Source organism: Folsomia candida, unplaced genomic scaffold (genome assembly GCF_002217175.1).
Source record: "Folsomia candida strain VU population unplaced genomic scaffold, ASM221717v1 Fcan01_Sc028, whole genome shotgun sequence".
Classification (NCBI taxonomy): Eukaryota; Metazoa; Arthropoda; class Collembola; order Entomobryomorpha; family Isotomidae; genus Folsomia; species Folsomia candida.
This window is the reverse complement of record NW_019091220.1, coordinates 1,457,248-1,479,099: the sequence shown is the minus strand read 5'-3', so window position 1 is coordinate 1,479,099 and position 21,852 is coordinate 1,457,248. Positions and strand designations below refer to the sequence as shown.

The following is a 21,852-nucleotide window of genomic DNA, read 5'->3' as shown; positions in this document are numbered from 1 at the left end:
ACTCTTCTTTTTTTCCTCTATATAATAATAATCTCATCTCTATCGTGTTGTTTAGTTTTTACCGTAGTAGCTCTTCTTCTTCTTCTGTCTTGTATTTTAGTGGAATGCAGCAGGCAGCAGAGCAAAAGTAGCAGTTAAAGTTCATTCACTGGTTTAAGCACATAAGCCGGAACTTGTAACCTGTCTCTTCTTCTTCTCTGCGGATGAGATTCTCCTACTGCTGCAGTTTTCTCTCTATAAATGTTTTCAGACTAAAAATAGCAACAGTTTTCATAAAAAAATATACTCCAAAAAGAACGACGAGTGGAGAGAGTGAAACCGAGGAAGGAGTAAAGTGTAAAGGAGTGGGTGATTTTTCGGATATTCTTGTGACTCCGCTCGTCGTCGCCTTGGCAGTCTTCGCAGTTAGTCATTCGCATTTTTAACTCTTTGGGATTTTTGGAGGAGCAGAAGCAGTGGGGAAATTTGTATAGATTTTTCTCTTTTTCGAAAAGAAATATGTCTTCAAAGAAGCAGAAATCATCCGTAAGCACATTTACTCAACTAATCGAGAGTGAGAAAACTAATTACTCGTCGTCGTCGTCATCCATGATGGCCAACAACAACCATTCCGGAGGGGAAGAGGACGAAGAGGAAGAAGAGCTTTTGTTTGAAGAAGATTTAAATAAATCCCCAGAACCACAACCGGATTTATCCGTATTGCATGATTTTAATATTAACAATGTGTGTGTGGGTTTTGTACTAATTTTTGTGTTTTTTTTGGTGGGGTTTTACTTATTTTTTTTTCTGTGAAAAAATAGGTCAAGGAAGTCAAAGAGGTGAAGCAGGAGCAGCAACAGCAGTCAGTTCAACATGTCAAAGAAGGATCAAACACAACCTCGATAAGTACGCATCAACAGATAACGCAACAAAAAACGGTGATAAAAACACAGTCATCAACGGAGTCGTCTAGTAAAGAAAAGAAGAAAATGGTCGTTCAAAAACAAGTCACTCAGCAGCAAGTTGTTCAATCCGAACAGGTCGTCATGAAGCAGCAACAGGAAGAAGAAGAACACCACGAAGAACAGCAACAAGTTGTTCAAGAAAATGACGCCGTTGGGAACAAATTACAAAGGAAAAAGGTTTTTATTTGATTTTTTTGCTGTTTTTTTTTGAGTGACTAATGTTTGGAAATTAATAATAGGAAATTAATCAAGCTAATTTATTCCCAATTAATAATCCAACTGGATTTCCGTTGGGGGAATCTAAAGTTTTTGCTAAAGTTTGTGTTGCAGAGTTGGTTAGTGTTTTTTTTGTTTGTTTGATTTGAGTTTGTTTTGAGTTTGTGAATTAAAAACATTAAATATTTAGAGACGAAGTTTCGGGTCTCTAATTTGTGAACGTAATAATAATCAGTCTGATTTCTCGAGCCTTGATTGGAATAGTCGATCAAAATCCAGTGATCCTGCCAGTGATGATCAACTCCAGAGGAGTAGTGTGAGTTTTTGGTTATGTTTTTCTTTAATGGGGATAAAAAAAACTAACAATCTATTAACAAAATCCGTCGGGCCTTATTAACAGCTAACAAATGGCAGATTAATTATTTCACCTACTGTTTGGTCGGGTGGTGGTGGTTGTTTGGTTAGTTTTTATTTTATATGGGAATTTTAACAAAATTTTAATAAACTAAAGGATCATTTTTATCTGCAGAAATCCAGCTTCTCCAAATTTGATAAATTGCAAAAGAGAACGTTGAAAGAACAGGAAGCTAATGGAGTAAGTTTTTTTAAAATTATATGTAAAATTGTGACAATATTTAAATTTAAAATAATTGCAGAGCAACCAAAAAATATGCAAGTCGTGTTCGAAGGAAGTATTTCTTGTGGAATTGATAAAAGCAGAAAAGTCATCCTGGCATAAAAATTGCTTTCGCTGTGTTGAATGCCAAAAGCAGTTGAGGTGAGTTTGAGTTTTGCAAATTATGTCAAATTTTACTATCACTCTCTCCGATTTCAGCGTGGACACGTACAGTTCCCATGAAGGAAAACTCTACTGCAAGGTTCGTCTTTATCCAAATCTATGCAAACGATTAAATTTAAAACAGAATAATTATTACACAGCCGCACCACCGCTCATTATTTCTCCCAAAACAAGTGATTCGTTCTTCAGAGGAGGAAATGGAACCGGTGACGAAACCAAAACCTACATGCATCATCCGTGAAAATGACCCCGTCCAATTACCACCTGACGTTGTTCGGGGTATGTTCTACTCTCTCTCTCCTCAGCACCGTTTAGATTATGGAAACCAATTGTTTTTTATTTTTATTTCCACGTAATTTTATAGCATCCGACAGTTTGGGAACTGGGTTGGAAGACTTGCAAATTGATGTCAAATCAAGATTTGAAATGTTTGAAAAGAAGAAAAGTGACGATGCTGATTTGGGTGGAGCTGATAAAATTCAGGGACCGCCGGTTAAGAGGTGATTTAATTAATTTAATTATTTATGGAAATGATTACAAAATTTCTGTTTACAGATCCCCTTCGGTATTAGCGAAATTAGCGAAATACGAAAAGTCAGCATCGTCAACGAATGGTGTTTTAACGGAGGAATTAGTCGGAAATGGCGTGGAATTAAATGGGGAAGAGTCGGAGGAAGAAGAACAAGAGAGAATTAAAATAAAGTCACCACTGACAGCGATGCAGGAAATTATGCAGCAAAAACAATTGGAAGAAGTGAGAAATAAATGGAAGTCAAATGATCAAGGTGATTCGATTGAAGCGAGAACACAGGAACAAATGGCGGAGGAGAGAAAGTCAGAAATGGCCAGGTTTCGGTGGGTGCTTTTCTAGGAATGTCGTGGGGAATTTTTTTATAATTTCCATGATTTTTTGCAGGTCCCGCTTGTGTCAAGGAAAATCCACGAATCTGAAAACTTTATACGAACAAGGATTGACTAAAAATGAGTCCACCGGCTCGGAATCGACAAACGTGTCTGAATTGGAGTCACTAAATTGTCACGCGAACAATCGTAAATTAAAGGAATTGTTTGAAAAAGGAGAAATTTACCGTGAGGATGAAAATGACGATGGGAATAAAAATAAATTGGACATGGACGTTTTCGAAGCTGGCGTGGGGAAGGAGGGCAGGAAATTATGGCAACAGTTAGATAAGCAGCAGATGATGGTGGGTTTTTTAGTTATTTTTGGGGATAAATATTATAAAAATTATGTATCGACACAGGAACCTGTGAAGCCCGTCACCACTCGCGGCCCCACGCGATTCATAACCACACTGCCAACGGCGAACCAAGAAATAATTCGTTCGGACTCGACACAAGACGAAATAAAAATCGAAACAGAATCATTGAGGGAAAAATTCAAATTTTTTGAACAACAAAAAGAACAACAGCAACAACAGGGGAAAGTTTTCAGAATCACACCTGAAAGAGAAGGGGAAAATCCTGGGGGGAAAATTGTAATCATTATTATTTTTTCATATCTCAATTCTCAGAAATTCATATATTTTTTCTAAAAAAAACATAGAGCCCCACGCGCTATGTGGACCCCACGGTGACCACACCGACAACTGACCCAATGGAACAATGTATTTTAACCAAATCAAAAACTGCCTCGAAAATGCTCTCTGTTTTCCGCGAATTGGAATCTCAACAGGATAAACCGGTTGCCAAAGGGGAAAGGAAATTTAAGGAATTTACTCCTCCGAGGGGAGACACCATTAAAGATAACTGCGACAGCGGGAGGAGTGACGATGAAAATGATAATGACGAGGAATGTGAAGATGGCGAAGAAGGCGGCGTGGTCGATACGGAAAAAGATGCTTTCTTAAAGGAAGTCGGGGTATGTTTTTCTATAATTTTATCATTTTCATGATCTTTATAACAAAAAAAAACGTGACTTTAGTCCCTGGCCAAGGCCCGCTCGCTCCGTGCAAGATTCGAGAAATGGGAACAGTGTGAAAATGAACGAAATAAAAAATCGCATTTGGAAACCGCTCCCATCGCGTTGGAATCCGGTGAGGACGCCGATGGTCAAAATCAAAGTATCGAATCTGCGAGTATTCTCAGAGCGAAATTTGAAGAGAAAATGCGACAAGAGCAAGAAATCAAAGCGAGCAAGGCCAAAGTGGTCGTCAGGAGATTTGTGGTGAGTTAGTTTTCCATTCGGGATTTATTTTGCTATATAAATTGCAATGTTTTGTGTACAAATAGTGAATCCTGGGGCTTTGAAAAATGTGGTTTCTTCTTCATCGGCTGTTCGGGGTGGTGCTGGGCTTTTTAGTAAATTATTTTGCCAAAAATAAATAAAATGTGCTTTGTAATTTATGTAATGTGGGGATATTATTGCATATCTTTATGCATTTTATATATGATCCGGATCTAGTGATAAGAGAGACTCTTCTTCTGCTGAAAAATTCCACAGCATGTCTCACTCTCACTTCTCTCTTCTCAATCTCTCCAAAAATCCACGGTGTGTGGAAGTTCCACCGTATGCACACCACCACCATCCTCACTTCCGTTTCCTCTCTCTCCCAATTCCCGCATCTCCCGCAAATCTCTCTCTCAGAGCTCATTCATTTTCTCAGCAGCATTCGTGTCCTTTCACTTGTATATAAAAATAACCGCACCCGACCTTGTGCGATTATCGCCGTTCCATTTTTCAAGGCTTTGTACAATTTTTAAAGGTCACCCTCAGCCAACGCGACGACGACAAACGCCACTACTGAATCTCGTTTTCAGTAGTGGTGTCGTGTTTTCTCCTTTTTCCTTCATTTCTCGCTAGTATTTATTCGCTCAGTTGTTTATTCGCTCTCTCTCTTCACACTCTCTTCACGCTTGTTCGGAAACTCTCTCGCCTGCCTGGGTTTTTCAGAGGTAATTAATTTAATTTCTTAAAAAAACGGTTTAAAATAAAATATAAAATTCCATAGTCCGACTACGATCCTGACTCGTCGCCTGATTACATCGACTCTGCCGCTCCCTCGATATTTTCCTCCTTGATTATCTCCACCACTCCTTCGCCCACGAGTTATAATAACACGATGGCCGACTCAAATTGCGCTTTTTGCGAGAAAAAAGTGTACGCGATGGAAAAATTAGAAGCCAATTCACAAGTTTATCATAAAACTTGCTTCAGGTGCTCCGTCTGCAAAACGATCATGAGGTAGGCGTGTTTCTTTATTTAGTAAAGGTTTCATGCTAATAAATTATTATGTCCACAGGCTGGACGCCTTCACCTTCCACCACGGGGCGTTGTACTGCAAGAACCATTTTAAACAATTGTTTAAGATTAAAGGAAATTATGATGAAGGTTTCGGCTTCGAAACCCAAAAACAATTATTTGCCAAAAAACAAGCCGAACAAAAATGATATTTTATTGTCGAAATTGTATTTTAATGTGGACGTCGGATGATTTTTTTCAAATTTTAAACAAGAGATTTTAATGTGGAATTTTTAAATTTTAAATTTTAAAAAATCGCACGTGTGGATGTGTAAATAAAGAATTTGAATTGACAATTTTTTTGTGGAGATTTTTATTATTATTTTTAAATGGAAATGAACAAATTCTTTAAATAATTGCAGCACGAGAAAATAAATGTTAATACAAAAAGAAAACGTCGTCGCGGTTGGTTAAAATTCGACCAATTTGCAGAGGAAATTGAGTGGAAAGATTTTGAGAACGTCGTCGTGGCCTAAATTTGTAGCGTCAAGTTGAACCACGCCATCGTTCCCGTCAACGGATCGGAGCGTTCCGGTTGACTCGCGGTAGTGGTCACCCGTCGAGACCTTGATTCGGTCGCCTGTGGAAAGGGGGGGGGTTGTTAAATAGTTTATGGATTATAAATAGATTAAAATTACCAGTCCTCGGGAGCACGGGGACGAGATACTCGGAAATAATGTTAACCGTCCGTTCTTCTTGGATGAGAAACACGGCACAGCTTCCAGCCAACACGTTCCGAACGATTCCAATCTGTCGCTTGAGACCAGACTCGGGAATGGAGTCCTTTATCTTCACTTCAATTCCGGTGCTTAACCAGTCCGTGTGCGGGGTGTGACTCGATTGCGCCGTGGAGTACGGGTCCAGGCCTGCATTCGAGGAATTAGTATTTTAAATATTTGCATTAATAATTTAAATAAATTAATAAATTACCCGTTCCGGGCGTCCCAGGAGGAATGAATCCCACGCCCAACCCCGCACTCGGCGTCATGGGACTACTCCCAACCGTCCCACCAAATCCGTACCCACCACCCGGCGAAGGAACCGTGCTTGCAAAATGGTAAGCACTGCTTGGACTTGGAATATTGTGATCATAAGAACCAACAGGGCTCGGATTTGTGTTGTAAACCCCGGCGGGTGAGGGCTGCTGTTGGTTATACGGGGAGTAACCATGGTCTGAGGCGTAGCCTCCCGGGGTGGCGGGTGTGTATGGCGTGTTGTGATAGGCTCCTCCGGGGGTTTGTGGGTTTGTCGTGTAACCGAGGGGTTCCCAGGAATCGTCCCCGTCGGGAGTGGAGGTTGGCCGGGCGGGGGTCGTGGAGCCGGAGCCCAAGTGGTGGGGTGTGCGGGGGCCTGAAATTACACAAAATATTAGTTATCCACACTAAATATGAGTAAATGAAGTAACTTACCTTCATAACCGGGAGTCCTACCCCCCTCGTACCCCGGCGTCCTCCCACCTTCATACCCTGGCGTCCTCGAGCCATCCTGATACCCAGGAGTCCTGCCCCCTTCATACCCAGGGGTCCTTCCACCCTCATAAGCAGGAGTTTTACCCCACGTGCTCTCTGCCCTTGGTGTTTTGGAGTAAGTAGTAACATTCCCAGTCTTCCCACCCGCTCCTCCGATAACTTGAATCCTGTTACAATCCACGGAAATCGTTTGACAACTCGAGTGCAATTCCACCCTCGCCGTCGTCTCCGTCGCATCCTTCACAATCCCAATCGATCCTTTGTAATGTCCTTGTGTTATTTTAATAGTTTGGCCAATTAAATCCCTGTTACGTCCGACCCTTGGCCCTGATCCGGTGGATATTTTTCCACCCAACGAAGGACTCCTACCACCACTTAGGATATTTGGTGCACTTCCACCACCCCCACCACTACTAGGATGAGCAGGGGAGGATAATCTTGGCGACATAAATCCCAACCCAACATTCGTCGGCGCAGTGGATTTAACCCCACCCGCAACTTCCAAATGATTTGATTTAACAACGAAAACTCCACCATTCTCCAAACACATTCGGCTATAGAGGAAAACATAGTTCTTAAAAATATGTCTAACTTCGCCTTGGTTATCCGGACTCGAACCGTCCACGACGTTCACAATGTCACGTTTTTGAATCGTATTTCCACGTGAATCAACGCCCATCACGTATTTTGACTCTCGCTTTTTCTGGATAGACTGCGGTTTGACTTGCACAACTTTTCCTTGCATTGAGAGGACGTGGAAGAGTTCTTTTTCTAGTCTCACGATTACTCCCACGGTTTGTGAGTCCAATTGGACGAGGTCGCCCCATTGGAAATGTCCCATCGAATCCACTCCGCTTGCCATATCGGAACAGAGTTGGAGATCTTTTGGTAGGACTTTCAGCTCGTGCATTGTCAGGTCGGAGAAGAGATAAACGCAATGATCCTCCACGCGGACGATTAGGCCGGTGTCGCCTTCGTATTTTCCGGTTATTACTCGGACGTGGTCGCCTTGTTGGAAGTATTTGCGGAGTTCAGAGGGTTGGAAGTCGAGGGGGTCCTGTGGATTATTTTTAAATTTTTGGTTAGTTTTTTTTCTAGTGTAAAATTACGATAAAAAACCCACCTTCAAATCCTCATGCCTCGGCATAATCGTAATTTTATTCCCATCAATAGCAAGAATTTTCCCCTGTAAATGACTCAATTCCCCTTCCGCGACCTCGACGTTATCTCCCGTGGCGAAATTATGTGTTTCCTCCTGTTTCAAATTGGTATTCGCCGCAGCAGAGGCAACCCCATCCAATTCCAATCCCTCGATTGGAACTTCACCAAATTTCTCCAACTCAGCTAACGTGGGAGTCACCCCTTCCGTTAAAATCCCGTTTAATTGAAACGTTTTATAAAGAAATCCTTTGTGTGAGTAACGATTAGATTCAAAAATGAGGAAATCTCCATCCGACGTGATATCACCTCCGATATCGCGAATGTCCTGCTGATTGAAAGGTTTTGCTATCGGGCGACGTTTCTTTTTACGTTTTGAATCATCTTGTTTATCATCTTTTTTACCCCCGCGCATTCTTGTGTAGTCAATTCGTGGGAGGAGTTTTAAGTGGCATTGGTTCTGGGCTAGATCGACGTAGTCGATTTGAGCCAAGTCGTCCTTGTAGATCCCTCGTTTTAATCGAACCCATTGTTTTGGCTTTAATCCCGTTTGCTCTTTTGTCACGCGGAGGACGTCCGTCATTTCGGAGATGGGAACCATTTGCTGTTTGTAGAGGCCCATCCGGAGGTTTCCTATCCCTTCGATTGCCTGTGGGGATTTTTTTATTAAAGGTTTTTGTCAATTAAATTAAAATAAAATAAACCAACCTGCTTGACATGGGTCTGTTTGTACGCTTCAATGTAAACATATCCTTTAATTCCTTCCGGAGCAATGACGGATTTAATTTGCAAAGGTTCATGTTCATTATTATTCGAGTACGCAATCGCTTTTCTCATCAGTTGAAGAACGGTGATTTTCTCCTCTCCCAAACGACACTTGACCATCCAAAGGGAGGGGTCTTTTATTCCCGGGAGCAGAGTTTGCTGCGTTATCTCGTCCGACATGTCCTCGTTCCCGTCGCCAAAATGTCGTTGCGCCACGGCGTCCTCCGCGTATTTTTTGCGGAGGTACTCTTCAAGTTCTTCTTCCTTTTGGGCGCTGGGAAAGTGGGTTTTTTTGTGAGGTTTTTGGGGTTTGGTGAGTTAAATTAAATTACTTACTCCCACATATTGTTGAGCCCGGTTTTTCGACGCAAACTGCCTTCAATGTCCCGGGCGGTGGGACCCTGCTCGTCCATTTCTGCTTGCGAAATAAGGTGCTCGGCTCCATCCTCCCATTCGTCGTCTTCCTCCACTTCGTCGTCGACCTGGGTTTTTTGTGTGGTTATTTTTTAATTTATGCAATAAATAATTAAAATAATAATCCTACCTCCGCCTCCTCGATGATAAAATCCGAGTATCCCGTCCGCCTCTTTTTCTTCTTGCGACGTGCGGCGGCGCGGTTGTCCTCGTCCTCAGAGGAGGAGTAGTACTGGATAAGTGGTTATCAATTAATAACGAATATATTTCCACGTGCTCTCATAAATTAGTAATTCCTCACCTCATCCTCCTCCTCGTTATCCTGCTGATGAACGGGAGGCGGTCGTTTATTAGAACCCGGGCCGTGGTCTGAGTCTGAGTCCGAATGGACGAATTTTCGAGGTGACCCTTCCTCCTCGGAGGATTCCCCGGAGGACATTTTTTATTTTTCACAGAAATTTATAGGAGAATTTATGTGAAGAAGAATTGAACGGCGATCTTCGTTCGTCTTTTTCTGTGTGGAGACTGAGAAGAGTGGGATTTATTTTGGTTTGATTTGATTTTAAGAGTGGCGAGTGGGGAAGAGTGGAGGTGGCAGCAGTTGGTCGGTTGGTGAAGCGAGTGCTGGTGAGAAAAGTGAGACGAAGTGAGGAAGTTGGAGACCAAGAGGCAGCGTGAGATTAATTTTGTGAAGTAAGCTTGTTCCTTCAACTGTTTTGCAACTGTTTTTTTTTCTTTAATTCTTTTGGATTTCTTTAGAAGTTTGAATTGAGAGAAGAAGAAATCAAAGAAAAACAAAGTGCAAAGTCATCTTTTCAATCTTTTCAAGTGTGTTTTGAACAAGTGACACAACGAAGAAGACAGAAAAAAAGAAGTCAGTCTGTCGTGGAATCTCTCTGAAGTAGAGGAGTGAAGAAAAGTGGTGTGCGGGTGAGATGATGAGAAGAAGACGGGTGGAAATTCCCATAGTGTTTTATCGTATTTTATTGGGGTTTGGAGACAGTTTCAATGTCTGTGGTGGCAGTGTCAGTGGTGATGGTGGTGGCAGTGGGGGGGAAATTTTTTGAGGAGAAATTTTGAAGGGAGAGATTTTTGCAGTGAGATTTTTGTAGAGGAGACGGAGAAGACGAACGGAGAGTGAGAAGAGGGGAAGAGAGGGGAAAAACCGAAGCCGGAGATTTCAAAAGGGGGAGTACGGACTCTATTTTTAGAACATCTCCAAAGTTGCATAGTGCGTGCGTGTTGGTGTGTTTAGTTTTTGGTGTTGGTGAGAAGATCCGATTCAGAATCAAAGTCAACTTCTTCTCAAAAATACCAACATTTCTCCCGAAAAAGTAAGTAATTCCTAAAAAATTAATTAGATTATACCTCAAAAAAATAATCCACCCTAGAAAAACCCAAATCGAAAACCAGCATATGATTTTCACCGACGTAACTCTAGAGAGATTTTGATACAAAAAAAGCATCCCCTCTCCTAGAGCGAGATCTCCTTTCGACGATTCTCACCCCTCGTCGAGGAATTTCTTTATATTTCTCTCCACCTGCTGCTACTGCTTGATTCTCTCAAGAACCTGTTTCTCTCTCGTCTTTTTATTATCTTCCAACCCCCTGAGCTTCGCTATCTTCTATGCAACGCTGCAACCCCTTTTCCTCTAACATACACTGCCTCGAGGCGTTTATATATTTTCCAATCTCTCTCGTGAGAGAATCTCGTCGCATTGTTATTTAAAAAAAATGACGACGCCACCCACGAGCCCACCGCACCCACCACCTCCTCTTGTACGAAATAACCCCAGTGGGAGTGGCTGGTGGAAAGTTTGCTGGTTGTACGGCATGGAAAATAATAGTGGAAGAAAGTTAAACAGTAGAAATAGTGGGAGAAGGAGCTTTATTTTTGGGTAGCTTTACTAGTTTAAGCGTTTTTAGTAGTAATTTTTCTAATAAAAATATTAATTGCAGTTCAAAAGAGGGAGTCAAACCACAAATGGCGACCCCTCCATTGACGACCCCACCCGTGACGACAACCCCAACGCCAACAACTCCAACCACATCCACAATAAAAACCTCAGATGATGACTCTGGTTGCGCGTTGGAAGAGTACAGCTGGGTCCCTCCAGGGTTGTCCGCTGAGCAGGTGGGATTAGAATTATTATCATCCTCTGACATAAGTATTGACTAATAAAACTAATAAAACCACAGGTGCACCTCTACTTCTCGACCCTCCCTGAATCCTCCATCCCGTATTTAAACTCTGTGGGTGAAAAGTCCCGGATCAACGCTCTGCTCACCCAACTGCCCCCGCACGACAACGAGCCTCGATATTGCCAAGGATTATCTCCAGAGGAGACGAAGGAGTTTCTCATTTTTAATAATCAGAGGAAAAGGGAGGCCCTGGGGAGAGGGGTTGTTAGGGTCGCGGAGAAGAGCGGCTTCTGCGGGGAGGTTGGTTTTTAATTTATTTATTAATTGTGACAATATTTACAATGATTAATTACCACAGTGCACCTCCCCCTACTACTCGACGGACCTGGTGATCACGGCCTCGCGCGTCTCTGCCACGTATCATCCGCCCTGTTTCGTCTGTTCCGTCTGCCGGGAGTTGTTGGTGGATTGTATTTATTTCGTCGTGGAGGAGAAATTGTACTGCGGACGGCATCACGCGGAAACGCTGAAACCCAGATGCTGGTCATGCGATGAAATCATTTTCAGTGATGAGGTGGGTTTTTTATTTAGTAATGTATTGGCCAGCATTGAAAATAAATAATAAATTGCAGTGCACAGAAGCGGAGGGGAAAGCCTTCCACATGGGTCATTTCTGCTGCTGCGAATGTCAATGTGTTCTCGGTGGTCAGCGTTACATTATGAAAAATTCCTCACCCTTTTGCCTCACCTGTTTCGACTCCATCTTTGCCGAGTACTGCGACTCTTGCGGGGAGCCCATCGGGGTGGACCAAGGTAGATTTAATTAATTTATATCCACTGGCAATAAAATAACCCTAAAACCCCCGCAGGCCAAATGACCCACGAGGGCCAGCACTGGCACGCCACGTCCTCCTGTTTCGCCTGCGCGGAGTGTGACAAATCCCTGTTGGGAATACCATTTTTACCGAGAAGAGGGAAAATATTTTGCTCGATCCAGTGCAGTCGTGGTGGTCAGAATAAAGTGAATACGACGCCCACGCCGGTGGGTGGTCCGACGGATGAGGAGGATGAAGCACAGTCGAAAATGAAATCTGAGAATAAACGGAGGTTTGAAATGAGGAGTGTGGAACCGGATTTTGCTTCCAGGAGGGAGATTGAAAAGGTGGAGGAGAATATTTATGCGCAGTCGCAGAGGGAGCAGAGAGGGGAGCAGCAGACGACGACGACGAGGGATGAGCAAAGAGTGGAAGAGACCGTGGAGGAAAAGATAAGCAGCGCAGTGAACGCACCGATAGGATTGCCGTCGCTGGATGGGATTTATTCTGCGGCCCCAGCGAAGTCGCCCTTATCACCTCTTAAGACACCCACTAAGAAACCCTCCATAAAATCCCCCACCACCACCTCCACCAAACCTGACCCACCACCTCCACAATCCCAACTCCTCACGCTGAAAACCCCCCAAGGCGCCACCCTAACTTTATCCTTATCCGACCCCCACCTACCCCAAACGCTCTCCAAACTGGTCTCCACCCTACAACAAACCACCTCCCAAACCCCAACTCGCCCGAGGATCCGTTTTAGTGACGACGTTAATGGCGACGAGAGTGAGAGCAGTGAGACGAGTGAGAGCACAACAACGAGTGAAAGTGAACAAGAATTTATTTTCAATCCAATTCAACAGCCTAAATTTATTGACAATAAGAAACAGGGGAAGAACAAGGGAGTCAACAAGGGTGGAGTGGGGACAGCATCATCAGAGTGTGTCATTAGTTAAAGAAAAATATATTTATTTAATAAAGTTTTTGTTATATTGGATGGTTTATTTGGTTTTATTAATTCGGAATGGACGTCGTGTACGTTGGGGTCTCCAACTCCTCGTGCTTCGCGACTTTGACGCCCTATAAGATTTTTTGGGTTAATTATTTATTCCACTGGAAAATTTAGCAAAGCTGACCTGCTGCAACTTGTAATGGTTCAGAATGTCCTGATCGGCGGGGACGCTCTGGCTGAACGCGTCCAACTCGTACATCGCTCCCATGTATTTCCACAAGTTGCCCAGCCTACAGTTACTCATTAGCACTAGTAAAATATGCAAATTATAAGAGTCACTAACCCCTCCGGAATACTGAACCCGTTGACGAAGAACGACCCCGCGACGCGGATGTGCTGCAGCCTCGGCATCAACTCGCAGTCGAAACAGCACAACGTGTCGCCCGTGAGGAATCGGGTCGATTTCTGACCCAAATGCGTGTCTATCTTGGTCAAGTGCGCGATCAGGGTGGAAATCGAGGGGGGGTCCTTTTTTAGGAGCATCAACTTGAATTTCTAGAGAAATTAGGGAAAAGGTGGGGTTAGTTGATGGTGGGCGAAAGGAGAAATAAATGGACTCACGGAATAAACATTTTCAATCAGCGTGGCAACCTCCTTGTCCTGAACGAATAAATTGTGGCCGCCTGGAATGTTCTTCATTATGTGCCTGCCACGGGAATTTTTTCATCATTTTCATTATTTTTTTCTCAAGTAATTCCACAATTTTCAGCTAAAAACCTACCTTTCAATCTTCTCATTTTCGAGCACTGCGAGCCCACCGTCGATCAAAATCGGGGGTGGCGTCGCTTCGAAATTAGAACGGAAGTCTGGAGGCGGTTTCTGCATGTCCACCGTCGTCACTGCGGGGTTTTTCAATAGGAGAAAAAATTTGAGTCAATTAGTCAATAATCCCCAATTAATTAATTAGCAAACCTTTGAGTGAAATGGTTTTCAGCTCTGCGAGGAGGTAAAGGTCCATAAAATACTCTTGGCAAAATAAACACGCCCCTTTTCGACGACCGTCGATCGTGGAGGCCTGCGAAAAAGGTGAGTCAAAATAAATAACCTGTTGCTCATCATTTCCTTTCTCCAAAAAACTCTCTCCCTCCAAAAAACCCACCTTGATGATCAGCTCAATCTCCGGGACGTCACTCCCACCCGTGTCCTCCCCCCCACCGTCCGCACCACCGTTTTCCTTCACGTCCATTGGAATAAACTCTCTTTGGAAAAATAACAATTCTCCACCCGAGACCCAACCCAAATAACTCAAATACACAAAAATTAAATCCCTAATGCAAAGTACAGCAGGCAGATCGCGCTCGCAGTTTCACTTGATTTTGAAGACTCAAAATTTTTACGTCATCAGATTGGAATGTTGTGTTATTATATTTTACTCGAAGAAGTGAGTGAAGTGAAGAAAAAAAAACAGCCCAGCCAGAGAGCTAAGGAAATTTGGAAATTTAGATTTACTTTTGAGTTTAGTTTTGAGTTTATTTTTTTCTTTTAAAAAAAGTGGAAAATAATGAGAAATGATAAGCCAAGAGAAATTGGGTGGTTCGTCACAGTCGCAGTCTCAGTCGGGAGGAGGAGTGGGAGTGGTGGGGAATCAGTCCAGCCCTACACCCACTCAAAATCAGCTGAAGGAAAAGGAGCTGAACAATCGGTTGTTTCTGATCAGGTCGAGCTATCATCAGAAGGCCCTGCAGGAGATTAGGTGAGTGGATAAAAAATATATGGGTTTCTGAGGGGTTGGTTTTGTTGGGGAGAACTGTGGAGGTTTTTTTGAGGGTGTTTTACGGGGTTATCTGTGGAACGTGGGTTAAAATGCGGGTTTTATTAGTAGTAAAGTGTGGGGTGATAAGTGGATTAGTTTGGGTCATCGCATGCGGTCCAGTGAGATCAGCGCATCGAATTTTAGTAAGGAAAATTGAGATTTCCAGAGGGTAGTAGTAGCGCAACAGGTGCGAAAGAAAAGAGGAGCAAATTCGGGACTGGAAATTCGGGGCACAGATTTGAGCCTGAGATTTCGTGCTTGGAAATCTCCACAAATTTTATCGATCCACCAAATCTCTAATATTACTATTTACTAATTACTATTTCCCTTGCAGAAACTCCCTCCAACCGTTCGCCACCCCACCGCCCCCACCTCTCTGTACAACCCCACCCCTGCTCCTCCTCTCTCTCCCCCCTCCACCGCCCCACCACTCCCCCCACCCCCACCTCCCCCCAATTCCCAATCCTCCCTCCAACTCTACGACGACCACAAGCTCGACTCTTCCTGTTCATCCCTCTCCTCTTCAACAGAGTACTCGAGCAAACCTCTCCCTCCAGCCCCACCACTTCCATCCTCCAACATTTATCGACCCCCTTCCATCAACGGGTCCGTTCACAACGGGAGCATCAATGGGGAGAGTCCGACGCCAAGTGTGGGAGCCGCCGGAAGGAGCCAACAACAGAGCCCCGTCACTATTAGTCAAAATGGTGGGCCGGTTATTAGTAATGGGGCGCAGGGAAGGAATCGAGGGATCGAGTACCGTGCTCAGCAGTATCCTTTCGTCCCAAGTCAAGGTTTGCATTTTTACTCAATTGGTCCACTAAAAAATTAATTATTGAATATTATTTTTTAGTCCCCCCCTCGGTCCAACAACTCCTCCGCCGGATCGACGCCACACCACCCTCCCCCCTCACCCCACCCCTCACCACGACCCCCCAACCTACAACAACTACCCACCCCACCCCTCCCCCACCCCGTCCTCCACTTTATCCACAACCTCCACCTCATCCTCCACATCACCCACGTCACCAAAACCTACGCTATTAATAAAATCCATCCCCGTGGCGAAACCAGTGTTACAAACAGCGACGGGTTTAATTAACTCTAATCTAGCCCCTCCACTGCCACCCAAACCAAATAGTAGCGTTAAAAAGTTGCCCGCGTTGCCTCCTAAAAATAGTAATAATAAGAATTTGGAGAGGTCACCGTCGGAGAGGCAGCAGGGGCAAGGGGGGCAAGTGGGGGAAACATCGTCACTGCCTAAGAAGCATACCCACGAGAGCCCGATTCCGGAGAGGAAAAAGTTGTCAAGGGAGATGGAGGTGGAGCGGATGGAGTCGAAGGTAAGTCACGTGCAAATTTTTTAGCCCGAGTCAGGGCTTATGTAATTGTCATGTCCGTCTGTCCGTCCGTCTGTCTTGTGATAACTGTCGTAAAACTCATCCTATCGACTTGAAATTTGGGTAGTAGTCCGTTGTCCGCGGACAAAAACTTATAAAGAGGACTGTATCACTGACTCGGGCTATATCAAGTCTGCACTGTAGGTTTTAATATACAAGGTCACGTGGTAATTTTTAATTAATTAATTCTAGGTCCGCGTGTACAGCCCGCAGGCCTTTAAATTTTTCATGGAGCAGCACGTGGAGAACGTGATAAAGTCGCACCAGGAACGGCTCCATCGGAGGATGCAATTAGAATCCGAAATGGCCAAAATCGGGCTCAGCGAAGAAGCTCAAACCCAAATGAGGAGGATGTTAAGTCAAAAAGAGTCCAATTACATAAGGTGAAATTTTACAATTTAGATAATATTTAAGGTAATTAACTAATTAATTTTTTGGGCAGACTAAAACGTGCCAAAATGGACAAGTCGATGTTCAAGGTGATTCGGACGATAGGCGTTGGTGCTTTTGGTGAGGTTGCTCTCGTACAAAAACTGGATTCTCAGCCCAGGTCGCTCTACGCCATGAAGACGTTGAGGAAAAGCGACGTCCTCAGAAGGAACCAGGTCGCCCATGTCAAGGCCGAAAGGGACATTTTGGCAGAGGCCGATAATGAGTGGGTCGTCAAGCTTTACTATTCTTTCCAGGTGAGTATGGGGTTTTTTAGCAGGGGATGATGTGGCTGGGATGTCTTGAGTCGGAATTATGGAAATTACTCTGACTCGGGATATGCGAAGTTTTTAAAAATTATTTATAACGCATTTTAACGGGTTTGTGGTCGGAGAGGGCTTATGTCGCTGGGATGTCTTGAGTCTGGATTTTAAAAATTATTTCAAATTGATTCTGACTCGGGACAAGCGAAGTCTTTAAAGAATAATAAAAATTCCAAATTTCCCCTCAGGACCTGGAGAACCTCTATTTCGTAATGGATTACATCCCTGGCGGTGATTTAATGAGTTTATTAATTAAAAAAGAAATTTTCGAAGAAGACCTAGCGAGGTTTTACATCGCGGGTAATTAAAAATTTCTACACCGAATGAAGGATTATGTAACCAACGTGTATGTATGTCTGTAGAGCTGACCTGCGCAGTGGAGTCGGTGCATAAAATGGGTTTTATTCACCGTGACATAAAACCGGATAATATTTTAATCGACCGCGATGGACATATCAAACTCACGGATTTCGGACTTTGTACTGGATTCAGATGGACTCATAATTCGAAATATTATTCTAATTGTGATGGCGGCTGCGACGGGCAACAGCAACAGCAGGGCGAAGAGCAGCAGTGGTTAGTTTAATTCTTATAGATTTTCCGTCTCGGGCCAGGCGAAGTTTATAAAATTCCCAAATTAAATTCCAGGTTCACCTGCTCCTGCACCCCCACCAACACCACCCCCACTGGCACCACGACTACGACTTCGCCCCCACCCACCCCCCAAAAACCCCTCGAAGCTCGTTTGGCCCGAGCCAAGCTCCACCCGCGTTGTTTAGCCCACTCGGTGGTAGGAACGCCGAACTACATCGCGCCGGAAGTGCTCATGCGCATTGGTTACTCGCAGCTGTGCGACTGGTGGTCGGTGGGCGTGATTTTGTACGAGATGCTGGTGGGCCAGCCGCCCTTCCTCGCACCCACCCCCGCAGAAACACAGTACAAAGTGATCCACTGGGAGAGGACGCTCAGGGTCCCCCGCGTCGGGGCCAACGGGGAAAAAGTCGGAGGCGTCGCCAAAGATCTCATCCTTAAATTATGCACCGATCACGGGAGGAGACTCGGGAAGAATGGGGCCAGGGAGGTGAAGGTGAGGTTACTGAGGTTTTTTGGGTCATCAGTTTGGCGAATGACTGGGTGGCGAAGATTTTTTTGCCAGTGTGGTAAAAAATGTGAAATGGTCAATGGCGAAATTATGTTTTTTTTTACTACCAAATATGTTTTTCGCCAAATGGTTGTTTTTTTATGCCAACATTACTTTCGCCAAAAGCACTTTCGCCAAACTGACTTCCTACTACTGTTTCAACGTAATTCCATTGCCATGGTTACTAATTATTGTATTAAAACAGGCCCACCCCTTCTTCACGACCCCCACGACCCCCCATTAATCCTCTCCCCCGCCACCTCCCCAACCTACATCCGACGAACCACGGCGCCGTACATCCCGAGAATCACCCACCCCACGGACACGTCAAACTTCGACCCCTGTGACGACCAAAGCCATCAAGATTTGGGTGGGAATATCGGAGGCGGCGAGGGCGGTGGTTATCACGGATTTTATGAGTTCACTTTTAGGAGATTCTTTGACGATGCGTACAGTTTAGGGGGGATTACCCAGGGGGGTGTGGGACAAGGAGGGGATCAAAATCAAGGCCCCGTTTATGTTTAGTTTTATGTGTTGAAATAAATTCGTCGCGTTGCCACGGAAATTTTTAAAAAGTTTGTTTTTATTAATTAATAAAAAAAAGAAATTACCAGAAGGACTAGACATTTATAAAAGCACACGCGTAGTAGTAACAACAATACCATCACCATAACAACGATTTACAAAAAAAAAAAGATATGCAAGATCACAGTTAAATTTTGACTTTTTTTCCCCGTTTTCTATAATTTAGATTTATCGTAATTTTCGAATTTCCATTTGTGCCGATCCTCGTTTTCATCACACGTTTCCATGACGAGCTTTTCTTTGGTTTTTATAGCGAGGCATTTCCGGGAGGGGCCGTGACGGACGTGGTGCGTCTATTTTGGAATTTAATTAGTTGTCGTGGTTACAATTTTTATATTAAAAAAACTCACGTCCTCCTCGAAAATCCACTGTTGGTTGCCTAGCGATCCGTGGCAGGGATAAATCATGACGTCCGTTCCGGCGTAGTCCACGCACATTTCGTCACGGCGGATCTCACCAGTTTTCGAATATGACCAGTACTGGTTGCCCCCTTGGCCTGTGTGGATTTTATTTAAAAATTAATTTCCATAGAAACAATTTTGTATAAAACAATTACCATGGCAAGGATAAAGCCCGACGGGTTTATTCATTTGTTTTTTAGTGGCGGGGGAATCCAAGCACGTGGACCCACCAAGACCCAGGTTTCGAATCTGCAAATAATTAATTTAAGTCGCTATGGAAACGATTTAAAAAAATACCAGTGCTCACCTCGCCATGGGCGACGGCCTCCCCGGGAATGAAGAGTTCCGGATAAATCGTGTCCAAAAACCAACGGAATGATTTGCACCCTAAATTTTTACGCAGTGATTTCCGCGATGATATGTCTCCGTACTGGCCCTGCAATTTTTGTCACAATTATATCGCCATGTACTTGCTATAGCCCGAGTCAAAGTTGTGATCATCGCGAAATTCGAGTTTTTTTGCATAATTAAATTACCCCCACTGGGCAACCACTCGACCAATTTAACCCATTTTCGAACATATCCCCTCATTTGACCCACACTACTTATTCCCAAAATTACAACTCCATCGGACTAGTTCCACGGCAATAATCAAAGTCATAAGACACACAAACAGACCGACAAACACACGATCCCATAATCCCTACTAAACCACCCCAGTAGTAGACTCACCAAATCATGGCCAATCCTCTGATAATAATATTCTTTGTACTCGTCCATCCAGACCTCGGCCAGTCTGACGGAATTCCTCCGGAGCACGTTCACCCCCGACCGCCACTTGTAAGGCGACCGCTTCCGGAATATGTGACCCACGTGACTGCACGGGATTATCTCCAACGTCCCCCCGCACATCCACGTCTATTCACACAATTTTTTAAATTAATTCCCATGGAAACACTAACCAACCACGCGAATTACCTTAAAAGAAATCTCCAAATTCTCTCCCCCCCAAATGTCAAACCCATCGTCGTACTTTCCCAATTTGGTGAAAAAGGCAGAGTCGATGGAGAATAAGCCTCCGGCCATCGTCGGGGAGTTGACGGGCTCGGCGGAGTTCCGGCGGCGTTTTCTATACACACGTGAGAGGTTATTTTTTATTATTTATTAATTAATTAGAAGCACTTACCTCTCCACCTCCGGAATGGCATGCCAAGTGAACTGCAGGTTCCAGTCGAAACCCCCGACGGAAGTCCCTTTAGAATCGGAATAGTGATACTCCAAAGTGTCGTCGTCTATCACGTCGATCACGGGGCAGACGACCGTCGTGGGGTTGGTGGTGATTCGTGAGAGGAGTGGTTCCAACCACCCAGTGGTGGCTTCGATATGTGAGTCCAAGAAGGTGAGGATTGGGCCCGTGGCGGCGTCTGCCCCGAGCAGGCGGGCGCGGATGAGCCCTAAGTTTCATATTATTTATTAGTTAATTTCCACTGGAAAACTGCCAAAAACCAGAAAATAAATGAACTACTGACCCTCCCTTTTCCCCGCCCGGACGATCTTCACCTTGGGAAAGGCCTTGAAGTAATTCTCCAGTGGAGCAGCGAGGTGGGGCATGTCTGAAAAGTCGTCGACCAGAATCACCTCCGTGATGAGGGAGGGAGGTGAGCGGTCGAGGACGGAGTGGACGGAGCGGAGGAGGACTGACCACGCTTCGTTGTGGAAACAGATTATTACCGAGGTGGGGGAGAGTTTGGGGGTTTCCGTGGAGGTGTAGTAGTCCTGGTCCTTGCACCTAAATTAGTAAATAGTTATTTAGTTGTTTAGTTAATTAATTAGAGATAATCGTGACTAACCACTGATCCCTTGGGTCCGGCAAATTCCTCTTGACCGAGATCAAATCACTGACAAACTGGTTGAAAGCATTGTTTTTCCACCCTTCTCCCACTAACTTCTTTTGCGCCTCTGTTAAATTAGTGGGTTTGTAAGGTTTCCCGTTCTCTCCGGGGTTGTCGCCTGGCGGGGCGAGGACGTTCAGTTCTTTTTCGTTGTTGGACTCACCCAAGCCTAATTCGTTGTTGTTGTGTTGTTGGATTAGTGGTTCGTTGTGAGGATGATTTTGGTGGGGTGGAGGGTCCAGGTTTGGTAATTTGTTTGTGGTGATGAGGATGAAAAAAAGGAGGAGCGGGAGGAGGAGGATTAGTTTGAGGAAAAGGCCACGGCGTGCGAAGAGGAGGGTTGATAAGGGGGAGGTGAGGAGCAGGCGGCGGAGGGACATTTTTATTTAGGGGGTGGTGAAGGTGCAGGTGGTGAGGAGTGGCGACGATGGGTGGGTCATATGTATGGAGTGATATGTGTGAGGGTGGGAGAGGAGGAAGAAGGTCAGCTGCTGGAATTTGGGGAGAAAAATAATTAATTTCCGTGGATCAAATGAACTTTTTGGCTGAAAAATTAACCTTCTCCGCCAACTGATAATTTCCTTGTAGAATCGACAACGAATCCAAAAAAAATCCACTCCTCCAGAAAAACACACACTTTTCCACAAAAAAATCACACACTCACTCCTCACACTTCCACTAAAAATAAGTGAAAAAAAATTAGCACACAAAGAGTCGCGAGCGGAGAGAGGAGAGTGGAGTGCCACGTATTTATCTTTTAAATGGTGATGAGCACACACAAATATTTGGAACAAATAATCATAAATTTTTGTCTAATATCACCTGTGTGCAGCCAGTTCAGATGATGATGTGTTGGGAGAATGGGCTCCTCTCTCGCTGTGTTGGTGTTGTGCAATTTTTTTCAATGTAACTGTGTGAGGAGTGAAGTGAAG

At 44.3% G+C, this 21,852-nt stretch overlaps 6 protein-coding genes across 11 annotated transcripts; 3 read left to right on the top strand and 3 right to left on the bottom strand.

Moving 5' to 3' along the window:
- The first annotated feature begins 110 nt into the window (after positions 1-110).
- LOC110860034 (myosin-8) lies at positions 111-5,514 on the top strand. 5 transcript variants are annotated; one of them, XM_035859779.1, is made up of 17 exons: positions 127-723; positions 801-1,121; positions 1,184-1,279; positions 1,351-1,476; positions 1,561-1,620; positions 1,690-1,755; positions 1,817-1,938; positions 1,996-2,038; positions 2,100-2,238; positions 2,324-2,459; positions 2,515-2,814; positions 2,876-3,164; positions 3,222-3,455; positions 3,524-3,838; positions 3,902-4,144; positions 4,929-5,161; positions 5,220-5,514. In XM_035859779.1, the coding sequence occupies exons 1-17, from the start codon at positions 499-501 to the stop codon at positions 5,365-5,367; spliced, it is 3,096 nt and encodes a 1,031-aa protein (XP_035715672.1). In that variant the 5' UTR covers positions 127-498; the 3' UTR covers positions 5,368-5,514. The 5 variants fall into 5 exon arrangements, with proteins under 5 accessions (XP_035715674.1, XP_035715672.1, XP_021964780.1 ...); XM_035859780.1 differs by having other exon boundaries at positions 129-525; XM_035859781.1 differs by lacking the exons at positions 4,929-5,161; positions 5,220-5,514 and adding an exon at positions 4,210-4,323 and having other exon boundaries at positions 111-723.
- LOC110860031 (transcription elongation factor SPT5) lies at positions 5,513-9,786 on the bottom strand. The gene is made up of 9 exons (XM_022109083.2): positions 9,326-9,786; positions 9,155-9,256; positions 8,947-9,092; positions 8,554-8,884; positions 7,811-8,494; positions 6,628-7,744; positions 6,149-6,568; positions 5,857-6,084; positions 5,513-5,798 (listed from the first exon to the last, which is right to left on the bottom strand). The coding sequence occupies exons 1-9, from the start codon at positions 9,461-9,463 to the stop codon at positions 5,629-5,631; spliced, it is 3,336 nt and encodes a 1,111-aa protein (XP_021964775.1). The 5' UTR covers positions 9,464-9,786; the 3' UTR covers positions 5,513-5,628.
- Positions 9,787-9,920: 134 nt separating this feature from the next.
- Positions 9,921-12,976, top strand: LOC110860032 (protein prickle). 2 transcript variants are annotated; one of them, XM_022109085.2, is made up of 6 exons: positions 9,921-10,358; positions 10,984-11,158; positions 11,224-11,466; positions 11,525-11,740; positions 11,799-11,979; positions 12,036-12,976. In XM_022109085.2, the coding sequence occupies exons 2-6, from the start codon at positions 11,009-11,011 to the stop codon at positions 12,938-12,940; spliced, it is 1,695 nt and encodes a 564-aa protein (XP_021964777.1). In that variant the 5' UTR covers positions 9,921-10,358; positions 10,984-11,008; the 3' UTR covers positions 12,941-12,976. The 2 variants fall into 2 exon arrangements, with proteins under 2 accessions (XP_021964777.1, XP_021964776.1); XM_022109084.2 differs by lacking the exon at positions 9,921-10,358 and adding an exon at positions 10,657-10,922.
- Positions 12,808-14,270, bottom strand: LOC110860033 (chloride intracellular channel exc-4). The gene is made up of 7 exons (XM_022109086.2): positions 14,096-14,270; positions 13,909-14,011; positions 13,718-13,835; positions 13,558-13,642; positions 13,280-13,491; positions 13,121-13,226; positions 12,808-13,064 (listed from the first exon to the last, which is right to left on the bottom strand). Exons 1-7 carry the CDS (start codon positions 14,180-14,182, stop codon positions 12,999-13,001), a joined length of 777 nt encoding a protein of 258 aa, XP_021964778.1. The 5' UTR covers positions 14,183-14,270; the 3' UTR covers positions 12,808-12,998.
- A 227-nt stretch (positions 14,271-14,497) lies between these two features.
- On the top strand, positions 14,498-18,743 carry LOC110859990 (serine/threonine-protein kinase LATS1-like). The gene is made up of 10 exons (XM_022109032.2): positions 14,498-14,638; positions 15,084-15,520; positions 15,603-16,092; positions 16,342-16,532; positions 16,592-16,835; positions 17,090-17,201; positions 17,264-17,477; positions 17,550-17,988; positions 18,248-18,266; positions 18,314-18,743. The coding sequence occupies exons 1-10, from the start codon at positions 14,498-14,500 to the stop codon at positions 18,565-18,567; spliced, it is 2,541 nt and encodes an 846-aa protein (XP_021964724.2). The 3' UTR covers positions 18,568-18,743.
- Positions 18,608-21,809, bottom strand: LOC110859763 (putative polypeptide N-acetylgalactosaminyltransferase 9). The gene is made up of 10 exons (XM_022108748.2): positions 21,479-21,809; positions 20,879-21,411; positions 20,558-20,817; positions 20,215-20,482; positions 20,007-20,157; positions 19,761-19,946; positions 19,336-19,464; positions 19,184-19,277; positions 18,978-19,123; positions 18,608-18,920 (listed from the first exon to the last, which is right to left on the bottom strand). Exons 2-10 carry the CDS (start codon positions 21,298-21,300, stop codon positions 18,783-18,785), a joined length of 1,794 nt encoding a protein of 597 aa, XP_021964440.1. The 5' UTR covers positions 21,301-21,411; positions 21,479-21,809; the 3' UTR covers positions 18,608-18,782.
- Positions 21,810-21,852: the final 43 nt, after the last annotated feature.

Excerpts from the sequence above, each read along its gene's own strand:
- LOC110860034 (XM_035859779.1), top strand. The coding sequence starts at position 499 with ATGTCTTCAAAGAAGCAGAAATCATCCGTAAGCACATTTACTCAACTA. Across the intron at positions 2,460-2,514 it reads CAGGGACCGCCGGTTAAGAG|ATCCCCTTCGGTATTAGCGA; the intron begins GTGATTTAATTA and ends TTCTGTTTACAG. Across the intron at positions 2,815-2,875 it reads TCAGAAATGGCCAGGTTTCG|GTCCCGCTTGTGTCAAGGAA; the intron begins GTGGGTGCTTTT and ends GATTTTTTGCAG.
- LOC110860031 (XM_022109083.2), bottom strand. The coding sequence starts at position 9,463 with ATGTCCTCCGGGGAATCCTCCGAGGAGGAAGGGTCACCTCGAAAATTC. Across the intron at positions 8,495-8,553 it reads AACAGACCCATGTCAAGCAG|GCAATCGAAGGGATAGGAAA; the intron begins GTTGGTTTATTT and ends AAATCCCCACAG. Across the intron at positions 6,085-6,148 it reads TCCTGGGACGCCCGGAACGG|GCCTGGACCCGTACTCCACG; the intron begins GTAATTTATTAA and ends CCTCGAATGCAG.
- LOC110860032 (XM_022109084.2), top strand. The coding sequence starts at position 10,759 with ATGACGACGCCACCCACGAGCCCACCGCACCCACCACCTCCTCTTGTA. Across the intron at positions 10,923-10,983 it reads AGAAGGAGCTTTATTTTTGG|TTCAAAAGAGGGAGTCAAAC; the intron begins GTAGCTTTACTA and ends TATTAATTGCAG. Across the intron at positions 11,467-11,524 it reads AGAGCGGCTTCTGCGGGGAG|TGCACCTCCCCCTACTACTC; the intron begins GTTGGTTTTTAA and ends TAATTACCACAG.
- LOC110860033 (XM_022109086.2), bottom strand. The coding sequence starts at position 14,182 with ATGGACGTGAAGGAAAACGGTGGTGCGGACGGTGGGGGGGAGGACACG. Across the intron at positions 13,492-13,557 it reads TGATTGAAAATGTTTATTCC|AAATTCAAGTTGATGCTCCT; the intron begins GTGAGTCCATTT and ends TAATTTCTCTAG. Across the intron at positions 13,227-13,279 it reads GGGTTCAGTATTCCGGAGGG|GCTGGGCAACTTGTGGAAAT; the intron begins GTTAGTGACTCT and ends GAGTAACTGTAG.
- LOC110859990 (XM_022109032.2), top strand. The coding sequence starts at position 14,498 with ATGAGAAATGATAAGCCAAGAGAAATTGGGTGGTTCGTCACAGTCGCA. Across the intron at positions 16,533-16,591 it reads AAAGAGTCCAATTACATAAG|ACTAAAACGTGCCAAAATGG; the intron begins GTGAAATTTTAC and ends TTTTTTGGGCAG. Across the intron at positions 16,836-17,089 it reads AGCTTTACTATTCTTTCCAG|GACCTGGAGAACCTCTATTT; the intron begins GTGAGTATGGGG and ends ATTTCCCCTCAG.
- LOC110859763 (XM_022108748.2), bottom strand. The coding sequence starts at position 21,300 with ATGTCCCTCCGCCGCCTGCTCCTCACCTCCCCCTTATCAACCCTCCTC. Across the intron at positions 19,947-20,006 it reads ATTTGGAGATTTCTTTTAAG|ACGTGGATGTGCGGGGGGAC; the intron begins GTAATTCGCGTG and ends TTGTGTGAATAG. Across the intron at positions 19,278-19,335 it reads AGGCCGTCGCCCATGGCGAG|ATTCGAAACCTGGGTCTTGG; the intron begins GTGAGCACTGGT and ends AATTATTTGCAG.